At 39.4% G+C, this 17,803-nt stretch overlaps 1 protein-coding gene across 2 annotated transcripts in view; it reads left to right on the forward strand.

Moving 5' to 3' along the window:
* BRIP1 (BRCA1 interacting DNA helicase 1) overlaps nucleotides 1-15,865 on the forward strand; it is a 455,971-nt gene extending 440,106 nt beyond the window's left edge. For both annotated transcript variants that reach the window (XM_075336237.1, XM_075336238.1), the window contains exons 17-20: nucleotides 5,564-5,676; nucleotides 7,960-8,039; nucleotides 11,918-12,256; nucleotides 12,967-15,865. In XM_075336237.1, coding sequence (XP_075192352.1) covers nucleotides 5,564-5,676; nucleotides 7,960-8,039; nucleotides 11,918-12,256; nucleotides 12,967-13,730 — 1,296 coding nt within the window. In that variant the 3' untranslated portion in view covers nucleotides 13,731-15,865. The remainder of the gene's footprint in view (nucleotides 1-5,563; nucleotides 5,677-7,959; nucleotides 8,040-11,917; nucleotides 12,257-12,966) is intronic.
* The last annotated feature ends 1,938 nt before the right edge of the window (nucleotides 15,866-17,803 follow it).

The raw sequence follows: 17,803 nt of genomic DNA on the forward strand, positions 1-17,803 counted from the left end.
TCCTCTGCAGATTAAACATCCTCATAGTCAGCAAACACAGGTCTGTATAGTCTGATACGTCAGTCATATTTACTTCAATTTCTTAAAGTGAACCTGTCATCAGAAATTTAGCTATAAAGCTAAAAGTTCCCCCCTCTGCAGCTCCTGGGCTGCATTCTAGGAAGTTTCCTATAGTTCTTGTGGCCCCTTTTATACCAAAATAAACACTTTATAAACTTGTACCTTTTCTTATGCAAATTTCGTAAATCTTCCATGGGGGAGGGCTGCCTGGGGTATGTTGCTGTCCTCCTGCCGATTTACGCCGCCCCCGAACGCTGAATTTCAAAGCTCAGGACGCCGCCCCTGGGTGCCCGTGGTCCCGTGCATGCGCTGTTCCACTGTAGCGGTGCCGTGCACTGTGTGCACGTGTGACCGCTGGTGACGCTTTGCGCGGGCACGAGGTTATGGGCGACGCTGTGAGTGTCATCAGCAAGTGCCGCCCATAACCTCGTGACCGCACTTTCCCCTATTACTCCAGCGTTATGCGCAAGCGCTCGCTGGCCCGATGACCGGACGTCACCTCTTTCCCATCCTGCTCAGCAGCAGGAAATAGATGGGAGGAGCGGACGGAGCAGGAGAGCATGACACTCACAGTGCCGCCCATAACCTCGTGCCCGCGCAAAGCGTCACCAGCGGTCACACGTGCACACAGTGCACGGCACCGCTACAGTGGAACAGCGCATGCGCGGGACCACGGGCACCCAGGGGCGGCGTCCTGAGCTTTGAAATTCAGCATTCGGGGGCGGCGTAAATCGGCAGGAGGACAGCAACGTACCCCAGGCAGCCCGCCCCCATGGAAGATTTACGAAATTTGCATAAGAAAAGGTACTAGTTTATAAAGTGTTTATTTTGGTATAAAAGGGGCCACAAAAACTATAGGAAGCTTCCTAGAATGCAGCCCAGGAGCTGCAGAGGGGGAAACTTTTAGCTTTATAGCTAAATTTCTGATGACAGGTTCCCTTTAACTACTTTATGCTAACATTCATTTAGTAGGTTTGCAAGACAGAAAGCAGTTTGAATGTCGGATTACTCTATTTAGGGATTGTTTGTCTATTATCATTAAGGCACAGAGATCTGTATAGGAGCTGTAGTACCAAAACGGTAGGACAATGTTATATTCTGACCTATTACAAGTTTTCTTTTTTTTTTTCATATTTTTGCACTTGTTGCGGTGAGTTAAAGTGGGAAAATGTATTGCTAATATGGCGGCAAAACATTTTATGGTGAGTTGTACATTTTTGTTTAGTGCATCAGAATATTAAAAGTGATGCCTCCTCAGCATCTATAGCTTACTTTCTGGTATAGCATTTGTGGTTTACTTTGCTTTCAAAGAAATAAGCAGTTTTGGTATTTTTTACATTGTTCCTTATGGAGAACAGGAATTATAACTGATACCCACTGTGGTTCATATGTAATCATCTAAATGCAGCAGAATTCTCATGTACTATAATTTTCAGCAAAAAACTGTCTTTCATGACATGTACAACATTTTTGTATTTTAGATACTGTCTGCACCTTGTCCGACAAGCGTGTGTAACTTTTCAAGAAAGGGATGTGCCCTAGCGTGACACCACACATCAAAATTTTAATGGCAATATCTAGCATAAAGTAAAACATTGAAAAAAAATTGGTGTAAAAATAGGCCAGATTGCTTTAACAGCATAAACCGCTGTGATAAATTTGACACATTTTGTGACTGTCTTGTCCAAGTTTGCAACGTCTAAGAATTATAATTTGCCCCATTGTCTGTTACACCATACCACACACTTAAATAGTGTGTATTTTACGTCCACTGTAAATGAGACCTTAGCTTCATAATATTGGCTCGCATGAAAGTTATTGAGCTGCAGTCCCTGTATTATGGACTTACGACATATACAGTGGAACCTTAGATTACGAGCATAATTGGTTCCAGGAGTGTGCTCTTAAACCAAGTTAGGGCGGCATCACACACTACGATATATTGGGCAATATGTCGTCGGGGGTCATGGATTCCGTCACACACATCCGGCATTGTTAGAGATATCGTAGCGTGTGACAGCTACGAACGACTGTGAACGAGCAAAAATACCTTATCGTTGCTCGTTGACACGTCGTTCATTTTCATAAAGTCATTCCTCCTTCTGCGCGCCGGTTGTTCGTCTTTCCCGAGGCAGCACACATCGCTCCGTGTGACACCCCGGGAATGACGAACACAGCTTACCTGTGTCCCGCCGGCAATGTGGAAGGAAGGAGGTGGGCGGGATGTTACGTCACGCTCATCTCATCCCCTCTGCTTCTATTGGGCGGCCGCTGTGTGACGTCGCTGTGACGCTGAACGGCCCTCCCCCTTCAGGAAGAGGATGTTCGCTGCCCACAGCGAGGTCGTTCGGGAGGTAAGTATGTGTGACGGGGGCTAACGACATTGTGCGCCACGGGCAACAAATTGCCCGTGACGTACAAACGACGGTGGCCGGGTGCGATCGCTCGTACCGTCGCTGCAGCGAAATTATGAAAATGTCGGACACTACACCGATGATACGATTACGAAGCTTTTGCGCTCGTTAATCGTATCAAAAAGGATATACACACTACGATATCGACAGCGAGGCCGGATGTGTGTCACTTTCGATATGACCCCACCGACATCGCAGCTGCGATATCGTAGTGTGCAAAGTACACCTTACTCTTCTATCAAAGCAAATTTTCCCATAGGAAATAATTGAAACGCAGACAATTCGTTCTACAACCCAAAAATATTTACAGTATTTAAACAAACTTCTTACAGTAATACAAAATGTACTGTATTCATATAAAATTATTACCATGCACTAATACAAAATAATGTACAGTAAAAAACATGTAAAACAAATTAAACTGCATATTAGCTTCCAATAGAATTGTTGGTGTGTGAGTGATACAGTACAAGCAATGTGCTATACAGTTTATCCGTAAGAGAGTACAATACTGTATTCACAAATGCAAATTGATAGAAATGCTATATAGTAGATACTGTACTGTGCAATGGTATACTGTATACAGTATACAGTACATATGTACAGAAAGTTTCCTCCAGAGTGGGTCAGAGCGCGGTGTAAGGATGGAATCGGAAGTGTACACAGTGGGAGTTTGCTCTTATTGCAAAGCATTGCTCTTAAACCAAGTTACAAATTTTTAAAAAGCTTTGCTTGTCTTGCAAAACGCTCTCAAAGCAAGTTACTCTTAAACCAAGGTTCCACTGTATTTGCAGTGATATATTTTTTTAACTTGTCCTTCATTACAAGATGGAAGTCAAGAATTATTTCAAGCCAAATACTATTAGATAGATTATTTTCAGGTTTGGATCACGTACTGTAAAATAAAGACCTAACATAAGTATTTGTAGACATTACATTTATGATGTAGATTATGCTGCTGTATTGTCCTTTCATCTACTACATGTAGGCCTACCTGTCTTCACCTATATAGTGTCTTTCTTTATGTTGTGCTGATGTGAGACATCTGTACAGAATACTATAGTTTTGTCTTTCACACAGCAGCGTGTTCAAGCTCTTTGAATCTTTTTTTTTTTCCACCTTTCACTTTAGAGAACATGTACCATTCTGCCACATGCGTTTTCTCTGACTGAGGCAACTATTAAATCTACAGAATCAAATTCAATTTACTGTCTGGCTTTGAAAGTTTGAATTTGTACATTTGACAGTTTGTTTGAAAGGGCATAGGTACAGAAAATAAAATGTTGTACCCCAACCCATGTTGAAAATTACCTGTCAGAAATAGTTAGAAGTCTTCTGTATTTTTCCTGAAGCGTGTCCCTTCAGCTGTCAGTTTAAAAAGGTTAACACTGTACAAAAGAGCAATCCACAAGAAAAAAAAAAAATAGGGTGAAAGCTTTCCGGCGCAGCTTTTCGCTCAAAAGCCCATAAAACTCTGTTTGCAGATTTCAAACTTTTACATTCAGGGATTTTTGATGTTTGTCAAAACTTATTACCATGCCAAAGCGCACTGCTAGTGGAATTGGGGCATCCTGGCAATTTAGAGCCAGTTTATACCTGTCCGCCTCTCTGGTATTGCGGAGGTTTACTTGTTGGTTGTTCGTCACAGAACTGATTTCTTATCACAGTAGAGCTTGCCAGGACAGGTGATATAAGCTATAGTGCAGTCATTATTATTAGTATTATTATTCAGATACACTTATTATGTTCATTGCGGCACATAATCATGTCCACAGCGCATCTCAAGACGTTATACAATGTCAAATTATTATCCTGAGACTTGTCTTAGTTGCTTCACAAGGATTTTGCAAGGAAATGTTGCGGTTTATGCAGTGTACCCATTTCTCTGCTGAATTTATCTCCTCTATTGCGCTTTTATTTTATTGATTTTAACATTGGCACCAATTTTGTCAAATAGATTCACTTTTGAAGACTGTATTATAAGTGGATGTATTATAAATATATGAGAGCATTAATTTATTATCTACATTTTAAGTCTTAAACTATATCTAAAGAAACACATTTAATACCTTTTTCAATTTTTGTTTGTAGATTTGCATATTAGAATGGATGTATTTAATGCCCCTAGTCCTCTGCAGGCTCCATAGATAATCTATGTGAGCCCGTTCTAAACGATTTAGACTATCCGAGTCTTAGGTCATCTCTTATATTCCGGAATAAAGCCATATATTTAATTCCTTACATTTAATTAAAAAATTGCTGTGGTTTTCATTACTTTTTTTTCCACCTTTTTGTTTTATTAAAAAAAAAAAAAACAACAAATAGTGGGAACCTTGTTGTAAAGACTTAAGTGTTACAAAGATATAGTAACCCTTTTTGGTTTTATTTTTTTCCTCCGTAGTAATTATGTCCATTCTTATGATGCTGTATTCACGCTGCATTGCAGTTCTGCACATTTCCAATTCATGCATTTTGTCGTTCTTGCTAAAAGAATCTAACCTGACTCATTTGTTTAAGTCTGGGACTAAGTTTCATTATCTCTTCCAGGCTCTCAGTATTACCCTTAATTTAGACACTTTGGAATTGGAAACTTGGACAATATCTTATGTCGCAGAATAGATAAAAGAAATATCAGTTTTGTGTGTGACAAGATCATTTAGAAATGTGGCATGCAATGAAAGTAAGGCAAAGTGTCAACATGTAGAACTGAATGGTTAAAAAAAAAAAAAAGAGAAAAACCCTTCAGATCTTCTGAGTGCTAATAGAAGTACATTACCGTCATGTTAAGTCTGCTTAGCTATTCCAAATAATATGAGTAACAGCCATAGAATTTTATTAATATTACATTCCTGGCAGCCAGGAAACATGCCAATATATACAAGCAGCCCATTTGGGATTTTGTGTGAAGTTTCTTTTGGTCACTTAACCCATTGTGTGTTTCGTGTATGTTAGGTCATGCAAATCACTAATTATTCAGCAAGATAAGTGGAAACGGTATTTGTAAGGCATATAAACATTTAGGTCTTTTACTCTTGATATATTTATGTTCTCTCTTACTATGATTTCTGTTTTTATCTTGTTTATTGTAGGTTGAACTGAAAAGGAAATATAATGATCAGCACTCAAAAACTAGAGGACTTCTACCTGGGAGCCAGTGGTATGAGATCCAAGCATACCGAGCCCTGAATCAAGCTTTGGGGAGGCAAGTTCTTTTACGTTGAGTTTTATGTTATTGATACTCCTACTATTTTCTAACTAATCGTGTGTGCAAATCCTATAGTCGACAATATTTTATTATTTGAACAGTAATAAAGTCCACGTAAAAAGTTTTGCTTTGTAATATAGACATTTCTAGTGAATGTAAAAGTGTACTTATAGCTATTTAATTAATCTATGTGATTTATCTATAGATTGTTAATGTAGTCTTCAAAATGAGTTGAGTACTTTTCTATTTCAACCCTATCTGCTGTTTTTTTTTATTTATTGCTAACATATCTATCAACCTCAAAGTGTGGTGATACACTAGTAGAGTAATCCCTCTATTAATTGTCACTGGCGTACACAGCTTAATCAGTTGATAAAACAATCTCTACTTTGTTAGCGCATTTATTACATTCACAGCACTGAATAAAAACCTAAAAAATCCGACATGATTCCATTATAAGAAACCAAGTTGTTGCCATGTTCATATTATTTGGTTGGTGCTGAGAGTTTAAATAGTTAATTTATATTGTTTATTCCTCAAAAAGTAATTAAAATAATTATTCACAATTTTTTTTATTATTATTAGTTGAAATGAGTTAAAATGTGCAAACCTTTCTTTGTGTATAATTGCTCAGCACCCAGAGTTTCTTCATACAAGATTGCGCTGAGAAAATGACATATTCCGACCTTTCATTGGAGTCATGTTTTGTGTTCTCTCAGGCTGAGACTTGCCGCGTTTAGATTCTAGATCATCAGTTATCACTCTAATGGATTACTTATTGTTTTGCTACATGATGATGTATCGGCTGATTGTGAGCTGGTTTTCTATTATGGGATTGCTCATTGTAAGTAGGCAGTGTAAATTCACAGTCACTTGATATTCTGTAATTTGGATATAATGATAAATGCCTGTAAATTATGATGCATAACAAGTAAATTCTGGCAGCTGCTGGTTATAGCTCTGACACCCATAAGTGCATGCAGCAGATGATATCCAGATTAACGAGCACCAGTAAATAATTAATAATCCATTTGTACATTTATTTATAAGGCTGCTATACTTCAATACAGATCACTTCGGTTCAGTCTCCCTGCACGTATCGATTAAATGCGTAGTGCTGAACTATAACAAATAGCATATTGGATTTCTCATTGTGTGCCCGTCTGGCCTTGAGGAGCTCGAGTAACAAAAACACAGCGCAATGGTTTCTGAAGTCTGCGAAATTAAGAAGAGAGAGAGAGAAAAAAAAATAGTTCAGCTTTATTCACCTTCCACTCAGTGGAACGTCACTGAAAGGCCATGCACAGGAAAAGAAAGTCACTAAAGACAAGTGACCTTTTACTTGAAGAGATCCTTCACCAAAATCTGATATACGCTGACAGTGACACAAAGTGGTCACATTTTAGGGGGAAAATGTCTACAAAGATTTATGGCAATGGAAGCAGAAAAGGCTTGAATCTGGCACTTTCCTGAAAATCTAGAAATGCTCTGCCATGCAGAAACGGTACGACAAAGTAAACTTTCCTTGTTTTTTTTATACACCAGAAGGTTATGGGGAAACAAAGGATACACAAATAATTCTACCAGGGCACAACACAGTGACATTCCCTTAATTTGACACTTGATAACCTGGAAATACTGTTTCCAGCATATGAATGCATGTGAGATTTATAAAAACTAGAAGGTTGAGACACCAGAACCATTGACATATTGTGTTCTATATTGACCGTTTTACATGAGTCTCTCTGCTCTGAGGAGTGTTTATTAGATTTATTTTTTCAATTCCTTTCCGATAATCGGCAAAGACATCTGTCACCCATAGGTTCCTATTGTGAAGAATGTTTACTGCATGGTATTCTATTTAGAACTAGATCACATTGTACAGAATTGTACAATACTACTACTAGATATTTAACCACATTGGCACTTTTAGCATCTGTCAGTAACTCTAGGGCTATACCACCCAGAAATGCATATGGGATCATAAGATATGTATCCAAGTTCAATATCTGCTCATATATTCCAATTCTAAGGGTTTGACTTACAGGCAGAACGCCGAAATCAAACAACCTTGTGTGTTGTGATAAGGATACTCCTACTTTTCATAGTACTTAATTTTTACTAAATTGATCTCTTCTACATCCAGTATATTCGCAGAGCCTTGTATTCAGCTCAATTTTTTTCATGCTGTTTAGTTTACATTTTTGTTGATGGGGAAAATATCTAGTTTCTACCACTTACCTGTGAACTATTAGTAAAATTCTGCATTTTTTTCCTCAGATGTATCCGACATAAAAATGATTGGGGTGCACTGATATTAGTTGATGACCGTTTTCGAAGCAATCCAAAGTATATAACTGGTAAGTGAAAAATGACTGTGTAAATTTAGCTTCCAAGATAGCAGCCGTCACTTTGACATCATTACTAGACTTGAGCAAAAAGATTCACAGGACTCTGGTCCAGCATCCAAAGACTACAGTAGCAGCCCAGAGAACTGCAAACCTCATGCAACATCCCCAGCGCTTCTTCTGATTAAAAGACCTCACAACATCATCACGCTGCGGAGTATGCCCATCATCATGAGAGCCTGCTAATCAGAATTCAGCCACGCTATCACCACATCGAACGTAATATTAATTTGTCTTTTATTCTGTATGCTCAGGTCAACGCTTTTCAGGGGTCGCAACCTCCTTCATCAGAACAACAAGCAAAGAACATAAACTATAATGGGTTTATATTCTTTGCTTGTTGTCCTGATGAAGGGGGCAGCGACCCCTGAAACGCATTGACCTGAGCATACAGAATAAAAGACATAAATTAATATTATGTTCTATGTGGTGATAGCGCAGCTGAATACCTATTTCCTCTCTACAATCTTCATGTTCATCTCAGGGCTGCAGCTGATTCACCCATATTCTCTGCTTTTATAGGGGTTGTGACTGGCAGGGAGGTTTGGTATACTTTGGTACGCCAGCCACAGACCACATATGTGGCTGCTTATCCTGGATTCTGTAAATCTTTTTGCTCACCTTTACTTGTTACATATAGACCCCCCCACCCCCATTCATCAGGTGTCTTGTACTTCAATCATGATGAGGTTTGCCCTGGCGTAATATTCGCCAAATTCCTTAAGAAGCACTTGCCTCTTCATTTGGCACATCTTTCAGCTACCATATGCTCCTGCCAGAAAAGTACTCCTGATCAGGGCTAGAGAACATTTCTGTCATAATTCATTCCACTTTTGTGGTGCAAAATTATGATGAATTTGTTGGGAGCACCAGGCCATAACACAATCCCGCCTGTGCTCCAAATATTTTTGAAAAAGGAGACAGAGCTTTAAGTTGCACAAAAATTATGCAACATTTAGAGTAGTTTTATGCAAGAACGCTACCAAAATCTGCTTGATGGATTTGAGCCTTAAGGGTGCTTTACACGCTGCGACATCGCTAACGATTGCTAGTGATGTCGCGGGCGATAGCACCCGTCCCCGTCGTTCTTGCGATGTGGTGATCGCTACGGCAGCGTCACACGCACATACCTGGTTAGTGACGTCGCTGTTGCTGCCGAACAATCCCTCCTTCAAGGGGGAGGTGCGTTCAGCGTCACTAAGCGGCAGCCCAATAGCAGAGGAAAGGCGGAGATGAGCGGCCGAAACATGCCGCCCACCTCCTTCCTTCCTCATTGCCGGTGGACGCAGGTAAGGAGATGTTCGTCGTTCCTGCGGTGTCACACATATCGATGTGTGATGCCGCAGGAATGACGAACAACCAGCGGCATGCACCACCAACGATATTATGAAAAGGAGCGACATGTGAACGATCAATGATTGTTGACGTTTTTACGATCGTTGATTGTCGCTCCTAGGTGTCACACGCTGCGATGTCGCAAACGACACCGGATAGGCGTCACTAACGACGTGACCCTGACGATATATCGTTAGCGAAGTCGCAGCGTGAAAAGCACCCTTTAGTGTTTAAAAGACGCAATCCCACATTTAAAGGTTTATCCTACATGACTTGAGCAGTGACAATGGGCAGGAAGAGAAGGAAATAAATATTTCACCTTCAACCGACATGAAATGTGAACATTTCTGTCTAACATCCATGTTGTTAGCTAATAATATTTTGGACACTAGATGTTAATGCATGAGTGAAACAGATTAATCAGCCATAGGACATTTCTTTAGATTGGACATAAAGTTTTTTATTGGAACTTACCTTTTATGCAATGTGTGAATATTAGAGATAGGTCTTGTTTTTATATTTTTAAGACAGGAATTTTAAGTCAATTAACTGCAGACACTTCTATTTAATATTTCTCTTTGTGTTTTTGTCTTGAAGAACCTATTTAACTTAATTTATTCTGCAGCCAGCAATGACCACAGGGAAAACCCTGTATTTTCTTGAACAGGTCACTTCTTGTAATTGATTTTGTTTTAAGTTTCTCAGCTAAACACTTTAGATGTCTAATTTATTAAGGCAGCGCTGCTGTGCAAATCCCTAAATCCTCAGCCAGTGCAGTCAAAATATAGTTGCAAGTGGACAAGTAATTAGATGGAAACAATAATAAATGATCTTAAAATGGATGTGTTACACTTCCTGTGAGCGGCCAGTAGGGGGAGCTCAGATTCCATTCTATTTTTAATAAACCTGTCCACTAAGCGCGATTGTTCTTCATTTTGCATCTTGTGTCATGCTAGGACATACCTGCTAATGAAAACCTGAAATATCCTGTGTGACTGGGGATGTGTAGTTTACTTTTATCCTGTAGCTTAATATTCTTAAGATTGGTGAAACAGACACCAGTAGATATGTATATAGGAAGTATTTAGACACTCAATTTAAGGTATATGGTGTACAGCATCGCAATTATTCACAGTTAATAACTTCATATAACTAAAATGCTAGTCTGCAGTGTCATAAAATCATAGGAGTACAAATACTTGTGAATAATCATTAAACACTGAGATTCGCCCTGTTTGTATATGATGGTGAAAAAGAATGATATGGTGAACTTCAAAAAATAAAGGCTAAAGGATGGCATGGAGGCATGCAAATAAACCAATATACAGTAATGGATAAGACACACTACATGCGTGTCAGATTGGCGATAAGTAGGTTGTTTACACATGTAAAGCTAGTAGGAATGATTACGTGAAATGCTAGCATCGGTTTCCTCCAGTTTCTTCCCATACACCAAGGACATACTGATAGGGAATTTACATTGTGAGCCCCATTGGGGACAGTGCTGATAATGTCTTTAAAGCACTATGGAATATGATGGCGCTATATAAGCAACACTAAATAAATAAATAATACAGTATGTATGTTTTAGGAATTAGGGCTCGGATGCAGCTACCAAGACACCATTATTTGATTATATACAGTTTTCAACTGACAAAGGTTTTAATGGTATCATTAAAGCAGATCTGTCATCCTATTTTACACTACAAGGCACGTACTTTATTAAATAGATCTTTTATTATGTGATGAAACTGATGTACTCACTTTGAAAATCCATGTCAGCATTTCTGTATCATCCTTTGTGAAAGTTTTCCTGCCTTCTAGGACGCCTCAAATACACATGTCAACTTGCAGATTGCACAGCCATTTTGACATGGATTTTCAAACCAAGTACACCATCCTCATTATGTCTAATAGATCGATTCAATAATGTAAACAGTTTGGATTGTAAAATAACATTGTAATAGAAATGTCTACAGTCAGAGCCTTTCTATACAGTATAATCAAGTGTGGTGAAGCCAGTATTAGTATTGTACTGTCTCATGGAGAATAGGTGAGAATTTTATTTTCTGCAAAGCGTACCCAAAGTGTAGCAATTTAACACAGATGGAATTGTCTCCTATCTGACATCTTCTCACGTAAGACTGTACTGTCCATGGGAAAACACCATGCACTATCATTTGTCCAGCTATAAACACACAGATGATTTCCACTCCCTTTAATAGAGGTGTGGGGGCATTTTCAGAAATGGGATGTTAGAAGGGGATGAACAGATGTTATAAAGATTACTTCTGAACAAGTGATGACTACTGGGACTTTTCATCATGTTTTACTGTCTAGAGAGAGCATTACACACCCCTTCCACTAATAGTTAATTCCTGTAATGAGCTAAAGGCCAACAATGATATCTTTTATGCTATTAATGTAAAAAATATCTTCAATTATTCAATTGTATTTGAATGTAATGAAAGTTTTCTATATAATTTGTTTTGCAGGACTATCAAAATGGGTGCGGCAGCTGGTCCAGCATCATTCTACTTTTAACAGTGCCCTGGAGTCTTTGTTAGCTTTTTCTAAAAGACAGGAACAATCAGTCCAGCTATCAAGTCTGGTCAGTCATGACATGTGTCGTCAGGATCCTTCTCCTTCCAACAAGGAGAGCTTTATTAGTTCTTCATTGCTGGACATCTCCGTTCACCCCACGGACAGTGTTTTACATCAGACAGAGCAGATCATTTGTACACCAACCCGTGCCAACCAACCATCTGTCATCACAATTATTTCTAGTCCTTACCATTCGGGATCTGATGAAGATACAAAAGGCAAAAATAAAGGTTTGTATTTAGACTATGGTGTAGTAGCATTCAGAGACCTGGAGCATAGCATGGCCTTCTGATCACAGAAGGGACCTACTTACCTGACACACTCATACCACTGGTGTAGGCCACAGTAGTCTAATGAACATAGAGCGATTTATTCAAACTCACAATCAGCTTGTTTCTGGCTTATTAGCCTTTAGCATTACGTATGGATGTTCTGGCTTTATGGAGGTATATATAGGGCTTGTGGTGCCCTAAAGACTAGAGAGAGGAGCTCTGAAAGGAGCCAAATTGGCAAATAACTTGTTAATAATTTATTTGCCTGTGGAATAATTCTAACTGATGTACATTGATAAGCTCATTTATAAATTGGAAATAGTTTTTTAATACATCTGATGTAAACGGAAACAACTCATAATAATAGCGCAAGCTTTCAACACAACCTTTTTAGCCACAATTAACAATGTAGAAGCCATTCACAGGAAAAACATTCTTGCCCATTCCTTGCGCTGCCTTTTCATTTTCACTTTAGTTGCTTATGGGTGTATTTTCATGAGGGTCTTTACTTTTTTTTTTTATTATTGTCATGAAGAGTTCATCATGGAGATTCTCTCCTGAAACCTCATGTCGCACATCTCTTAATAAATCATTAAGTAGGCTTGAGGCATGACCATACCGATATATGCTGCTTGTTATAACCATGTTTTTATTTTGTCTTTCATTAGGGGATTTTGCAGTTTTTAGAGCACAGAGATCTAAATATACACATTCTAGAAGACAAAAAACAAATCCAACTCAAAAAGTGATGGAGAAATCTGAGAAGCAAAAAAGTAACCTCTCAAAACAAAGGTCGTCTTTCTATTCTTTCTTCCTCAGCAGTCCTCTCACTTCAACACCTCTCCCCTCTTCTTCAAGGACTTACCCCTACCAGAACAGTAATCTCGAGATTACGAATGACCATGAAGAACATCAGGAAAGGAGTCTAGTCCTTTCTAACAAACTGACTTTGGACAGACCTGCTTCTGCCAGTAATGGAGAATGTGTTGAGAATGTGTGTAATATCATTCCTCTATTTCGTGACAACACAACTGATGGTAATACTACCTTAGAAAAGATGGAAAGCTCTGTTATCGAGATAACTGGGGAAGACGATGAGGATGTCACTATCCATTTTACACCTGAGCTCTTTGACAGTGAGATTGAGAGGAACAGTCCTGATGTGAAGGAACAGGGCAACAATATGCTATTGCCATCCTATAATGATTTTATCACACGTGAGGACAACACTGATGGCAACGTTAGAGGGACAGAAAATGATTTAAACACTTGTAATTTTAGCACAACAGTAAACCAAGTGGTTTCATTATCAAATGAACGTTCTTCTGACAGTGCAAAAAGGGGTCATGAGATGTTCTCTAATGTACAGGGGGAGACGCAAAGGAAAAACAGACTTTCTAGGTCAAAAAATAGAAACTTGGATTTTCAATGATTAAAACCATAATTTGCAGCACTCTTTTAGGGCCAAAATGGGTAAGAATAAATTACAGCCATGTATATGCCACTTGCAGCATTCGTGATTTGAGTCAAGACTGAAAATGCCCAAAGTTTTGAAATTCATATGTTGTGAGGTATGTAGGGGATCTTTCTTGTGTCTTATGCTGGTCTACCTGTTGAGTAGAAGCTGAGCTAAAGGATATATTGTTTTATATGGCTTACTGCCAGGACACAGAGAGAGCCTGTGAGTCCTGCTTCCTCTGCCCACACACAGGGATTGACAGCTTTTACAGTATAAAGAGATCTTTCAATTATTGTGTGGGCGGGGGAAGTCGGATGCACAGATTTTGTGTTATGCTAGAATTACATATGCACGGCTTTGTACATATCAACATAGAATCAAATCATAGAAAATAGATCTTAGAACTTAACATTCCTCACATTGCAAATAAAGACAACACTGAAGGTATTGGTTAGATAAGGTATTATAGGTCGACAATGATGGTAAACTATTTCAATACACTATATATCTTACAGCCAACAAACAATGGTGATGATTAATTTTTATATATTATAAGACTGAGGGAGCATGATGGTGACCAGGGGTAAAACGTAGGTCATGAAAAGAGCAGTAGATAAATAATTATAATGAGGTGGGTTTCTTTCAAACATTTAAATGAAGAAGAGTGGTTAGAAGATACTGATCATTAACACTTTTCAAAGACTATATGCATTCTTAATCATGATGAAATATAAAGTATTTTGTCATGATTAAGAATTCGTATTGTATTTGTAGATAGTTAAGGGTCAGTGTCCACTCACCACTCTTTTATGGATTTTAAATTATTGAAACAAAGTGCTAATTTTAACCTACTTGAGTTGAGCTGGATGAAGCCATCACCTTTTTTTTTTTAAAATACTGATTACCTATTCACCAGATGGTTCATCAGTATGAGATAGGCGTGGGTGGGTCCAACAACTGGTACTCCCTCACCAATCATCCAAAAACAGAACAATAGGAGTTATGCCGCAGTAGCTGGCAGCGGCTGCCACATATTGAATGAGTTGCAATGCGTAGCATTCTTCCATGTGTTTAGATCTAGCAGTTTACAGCCGATCCATTAGGGTGCTTGGTGTTTGGCCCATGTCCACCCTTACATCTCATATTGATTTGTAATTCTCCAGAGTAGTCAACAATGTTTTCTGCTTGGACAACCCCTATAAGGCACCGAGGTAACCAGTTGCTACATTGCCTCCTTTACATTGTTGTAAAATGTACACTGATGGGAGCTTGGCTTTATAATTTTTTACTTAGGAAAACAAATTAGGATGTTTTTGGTTTTTCCCCTTTTATTTTATGTATTACAATATAATTAGAAAGATGTAAAATATGTATGAATAATTGTCATCTGAATTCTTATTTTAACGTTATGTAAATTTCACCTTGCTTTCATTTTTTCTTTATCATAACTTTAGCATCCGGAAGCCTATTTGACATTTTTGTAAAATAATTTTCATTAAAAATATGTGAAACATACAAATGCGTTTAGTTAATTGAATATCGGAATACAAGTTAGTAGATATGATTCGAGGTCAATATAATATTTCAAAGTAGATACCATCTAAAGTGATATAAATTTCCCTTTTCATTCCTCCCATCAGTATTTCTACAGAAAGGACCTCCTCCGGATAGAAGCATTCTTAAAAATGTTTGTAATACCTGTACACTGGTCAACATAGGGAATTTAGCTTTGCATGGAAATTGTCTGTCACTTTCTGTGCCATTATTCTGTAGCACTAGAGAATTGATCTGTATTGAATATCTATCTCATTGAATCCCGAATACACCATGATGGTGTTTTGGCGTCAAAACCTGCAACTTCAATTAGTCATGACATCATGGGAACCATGTAATCACAATATTCTCCCAAGATGCCGGTCTTCAAGTGCCAGCTGAGGAAGTTTGCTGATCCCTGGGCCAGATGCCATGGGATATAGAAGTGGACACCAGAGCCGGACAGTGCAAATCTTTTTGCACATCTATAACTTCTAGAACAGTAAAGCTTTTTTGTATGCATCCTTAGTGATCTAAGACAATTAAATGTTTAATACTACACTGAGTGCACAATTATTACCCAATTTGTATTTTTGATATTTTTTTATTGATCAAGTATAGTGCTGTTGGTCAATCCAAAAGATTAATAAACTTGAATATGTAAGAAAAGTATTAGGATTTGCATTTCTTAGTTGAATATCTATGTATATGTTATGCTCCCGGGGCAACCATGAGTTTTGTAGGTCCACTGGGCTGAAAGCACCATTCACTGGCCTGGAGGAGCAAACTTCACAGACCACTAAGTCTTCACTACCGCCACAGTTGGTGGCGACACGCACACCCGCTGGAGATATGCAGTACCTCAGTAGCTGACAGCACACATACAATATAGTCTCTGGTTGTAGAAACAGCAGCAGCAACTGGTGTCGTGGATTCGGCTGGGATGGATGGATGGATGACAGTGGGTATCGTGATAGGCGGCCGGTGTGGATACTTGCAGCAACGGATATCCTGGTAGCCAGCTGGCGTGGATGGTTGCAGCAGCAGACAGTTAATGCACTAAAACACAGACATGAATCAGCAGCAGAAAATAGCACATTGATAGCAGCAGCACAATGGGCCTCAGAACTAGCAACATTAGGAACTCATTGCCCAGGCACTTCCCTTAAGGGAAAGGTGCCTTAACTACCTGCAGCCTCCCAGCAAGGTGAGAGATCATATCTGGGTCAGGATGTACTGGTCCTTTAAGAAAAGATGCGTGGCCGCGCGCACCCTACGGGCACACCAAGGTGGCCTGTGCGATATGCAGAGAACCTCTGGAACAGCATGATGGGATGGGGCAGCCACTGCTGGATGGCCAGGAAGGTGAGAGTGCCGTTGTCACCACCAATTAGCTTATCTTTAATAATAAGAGCCCATAGAAGTACCCAACCAGGATCAAGTTATGTCTCCAACACCAGACTAAACATTGATAGATACACTTCCAGTTTTTAAGACTGATCACAGAGCTGATTACAGGGTTGGGGATAGCGATGAATGTGCAACTGAAAAAAAAAAGCTCACAAAGCCTGTATGGCAGACTTTTCCTGAACAGGGGTAGCCAAAGAATTTACTATCTGGGCAGTGCAATATTGGGTGCAGACTTGGTGGAATGGGCTAGCCACAACTATTTTAGCTTTCCTTCTAACTGCCCATGGTTCAGAGGGATTTCGGTTGAGCCGTCAAATGTCACTGTCCTTAAAGGGAATCTATCAGCAGGTTTTTGCTACCTCATCTGACAGCAGCATAAGGCAAGGAGATTTTGAATCTAATGGTGTATCACAGATTACTGGGTTGAGCTATTCTCACATAATCAAAGAATTGAGTTTTAAGCATGTAGCTGAGCTGGTAGAGCTTCCCCCCCCCATGTCCACACCAGGCTCTCAATAGAAATTGTGCATTGACAGTGAGGTGTGCAGAAGGCGTACTGGTCTTCTCTACTCATACCTTTCCATTCCAGGCAATGGTAATCACAGGGTAATAATGCCATTAGTTTAAGTAAACAATGGCACACGCACAGATAAGAGAGGCACACTTAAGGTACCCTCACAAATAACGAGATCGCTAGCGAGATCACAGCTGAGTCACCGTTTTGGTCCCGTTAGCGATCTTGTTATGTGTGACACCTACCAGCGATCAGGCCCCTGCTGTGAGATCTCTAGTCGTTGCAGAATGGTCCAGGCCATTTTCTTCAGAGGCAATGTCCTGCTGGGCAGGACACCTCACTGTGTTTGACACTGTGTGACAGGGTCACAGTGACTGCTGAGATCGTTATACAGGTCGCTACTGCGACCTGTATTGTTCCTGCATCGCTGGTAAGATCTCACTGTGTGACATCTCACCTGCGACCTCCCAGCGACTTCCCTGCGATCCCTATCAGGTCGCATTGTTTTCGGGATCGCTGGTAAGTCGTTGTGTGTGACTGACTGGGCCTTTACTTATTGGGGTTTGGTTTTTTTTAACACCTACATCAT

The sequence above is a fragment of the Anomaloglossus baeobatrachus genome, chromosome 2 (assembly GCF_048569485.1).
Source record: "Anomaloglossus baeobatrachus isolate aAnoBae1 chromosome 2, aAnoBae1.hap1, whole genome shotgun sequence".
Classification (NCBI taxonomy): domain Eukaryota; kingdom Metazoa; phylum Chordata; class Amphibia; order Anura; family Aromobatidae; genus Anomaloglossus; species Anomaloglossus baeobatrachus.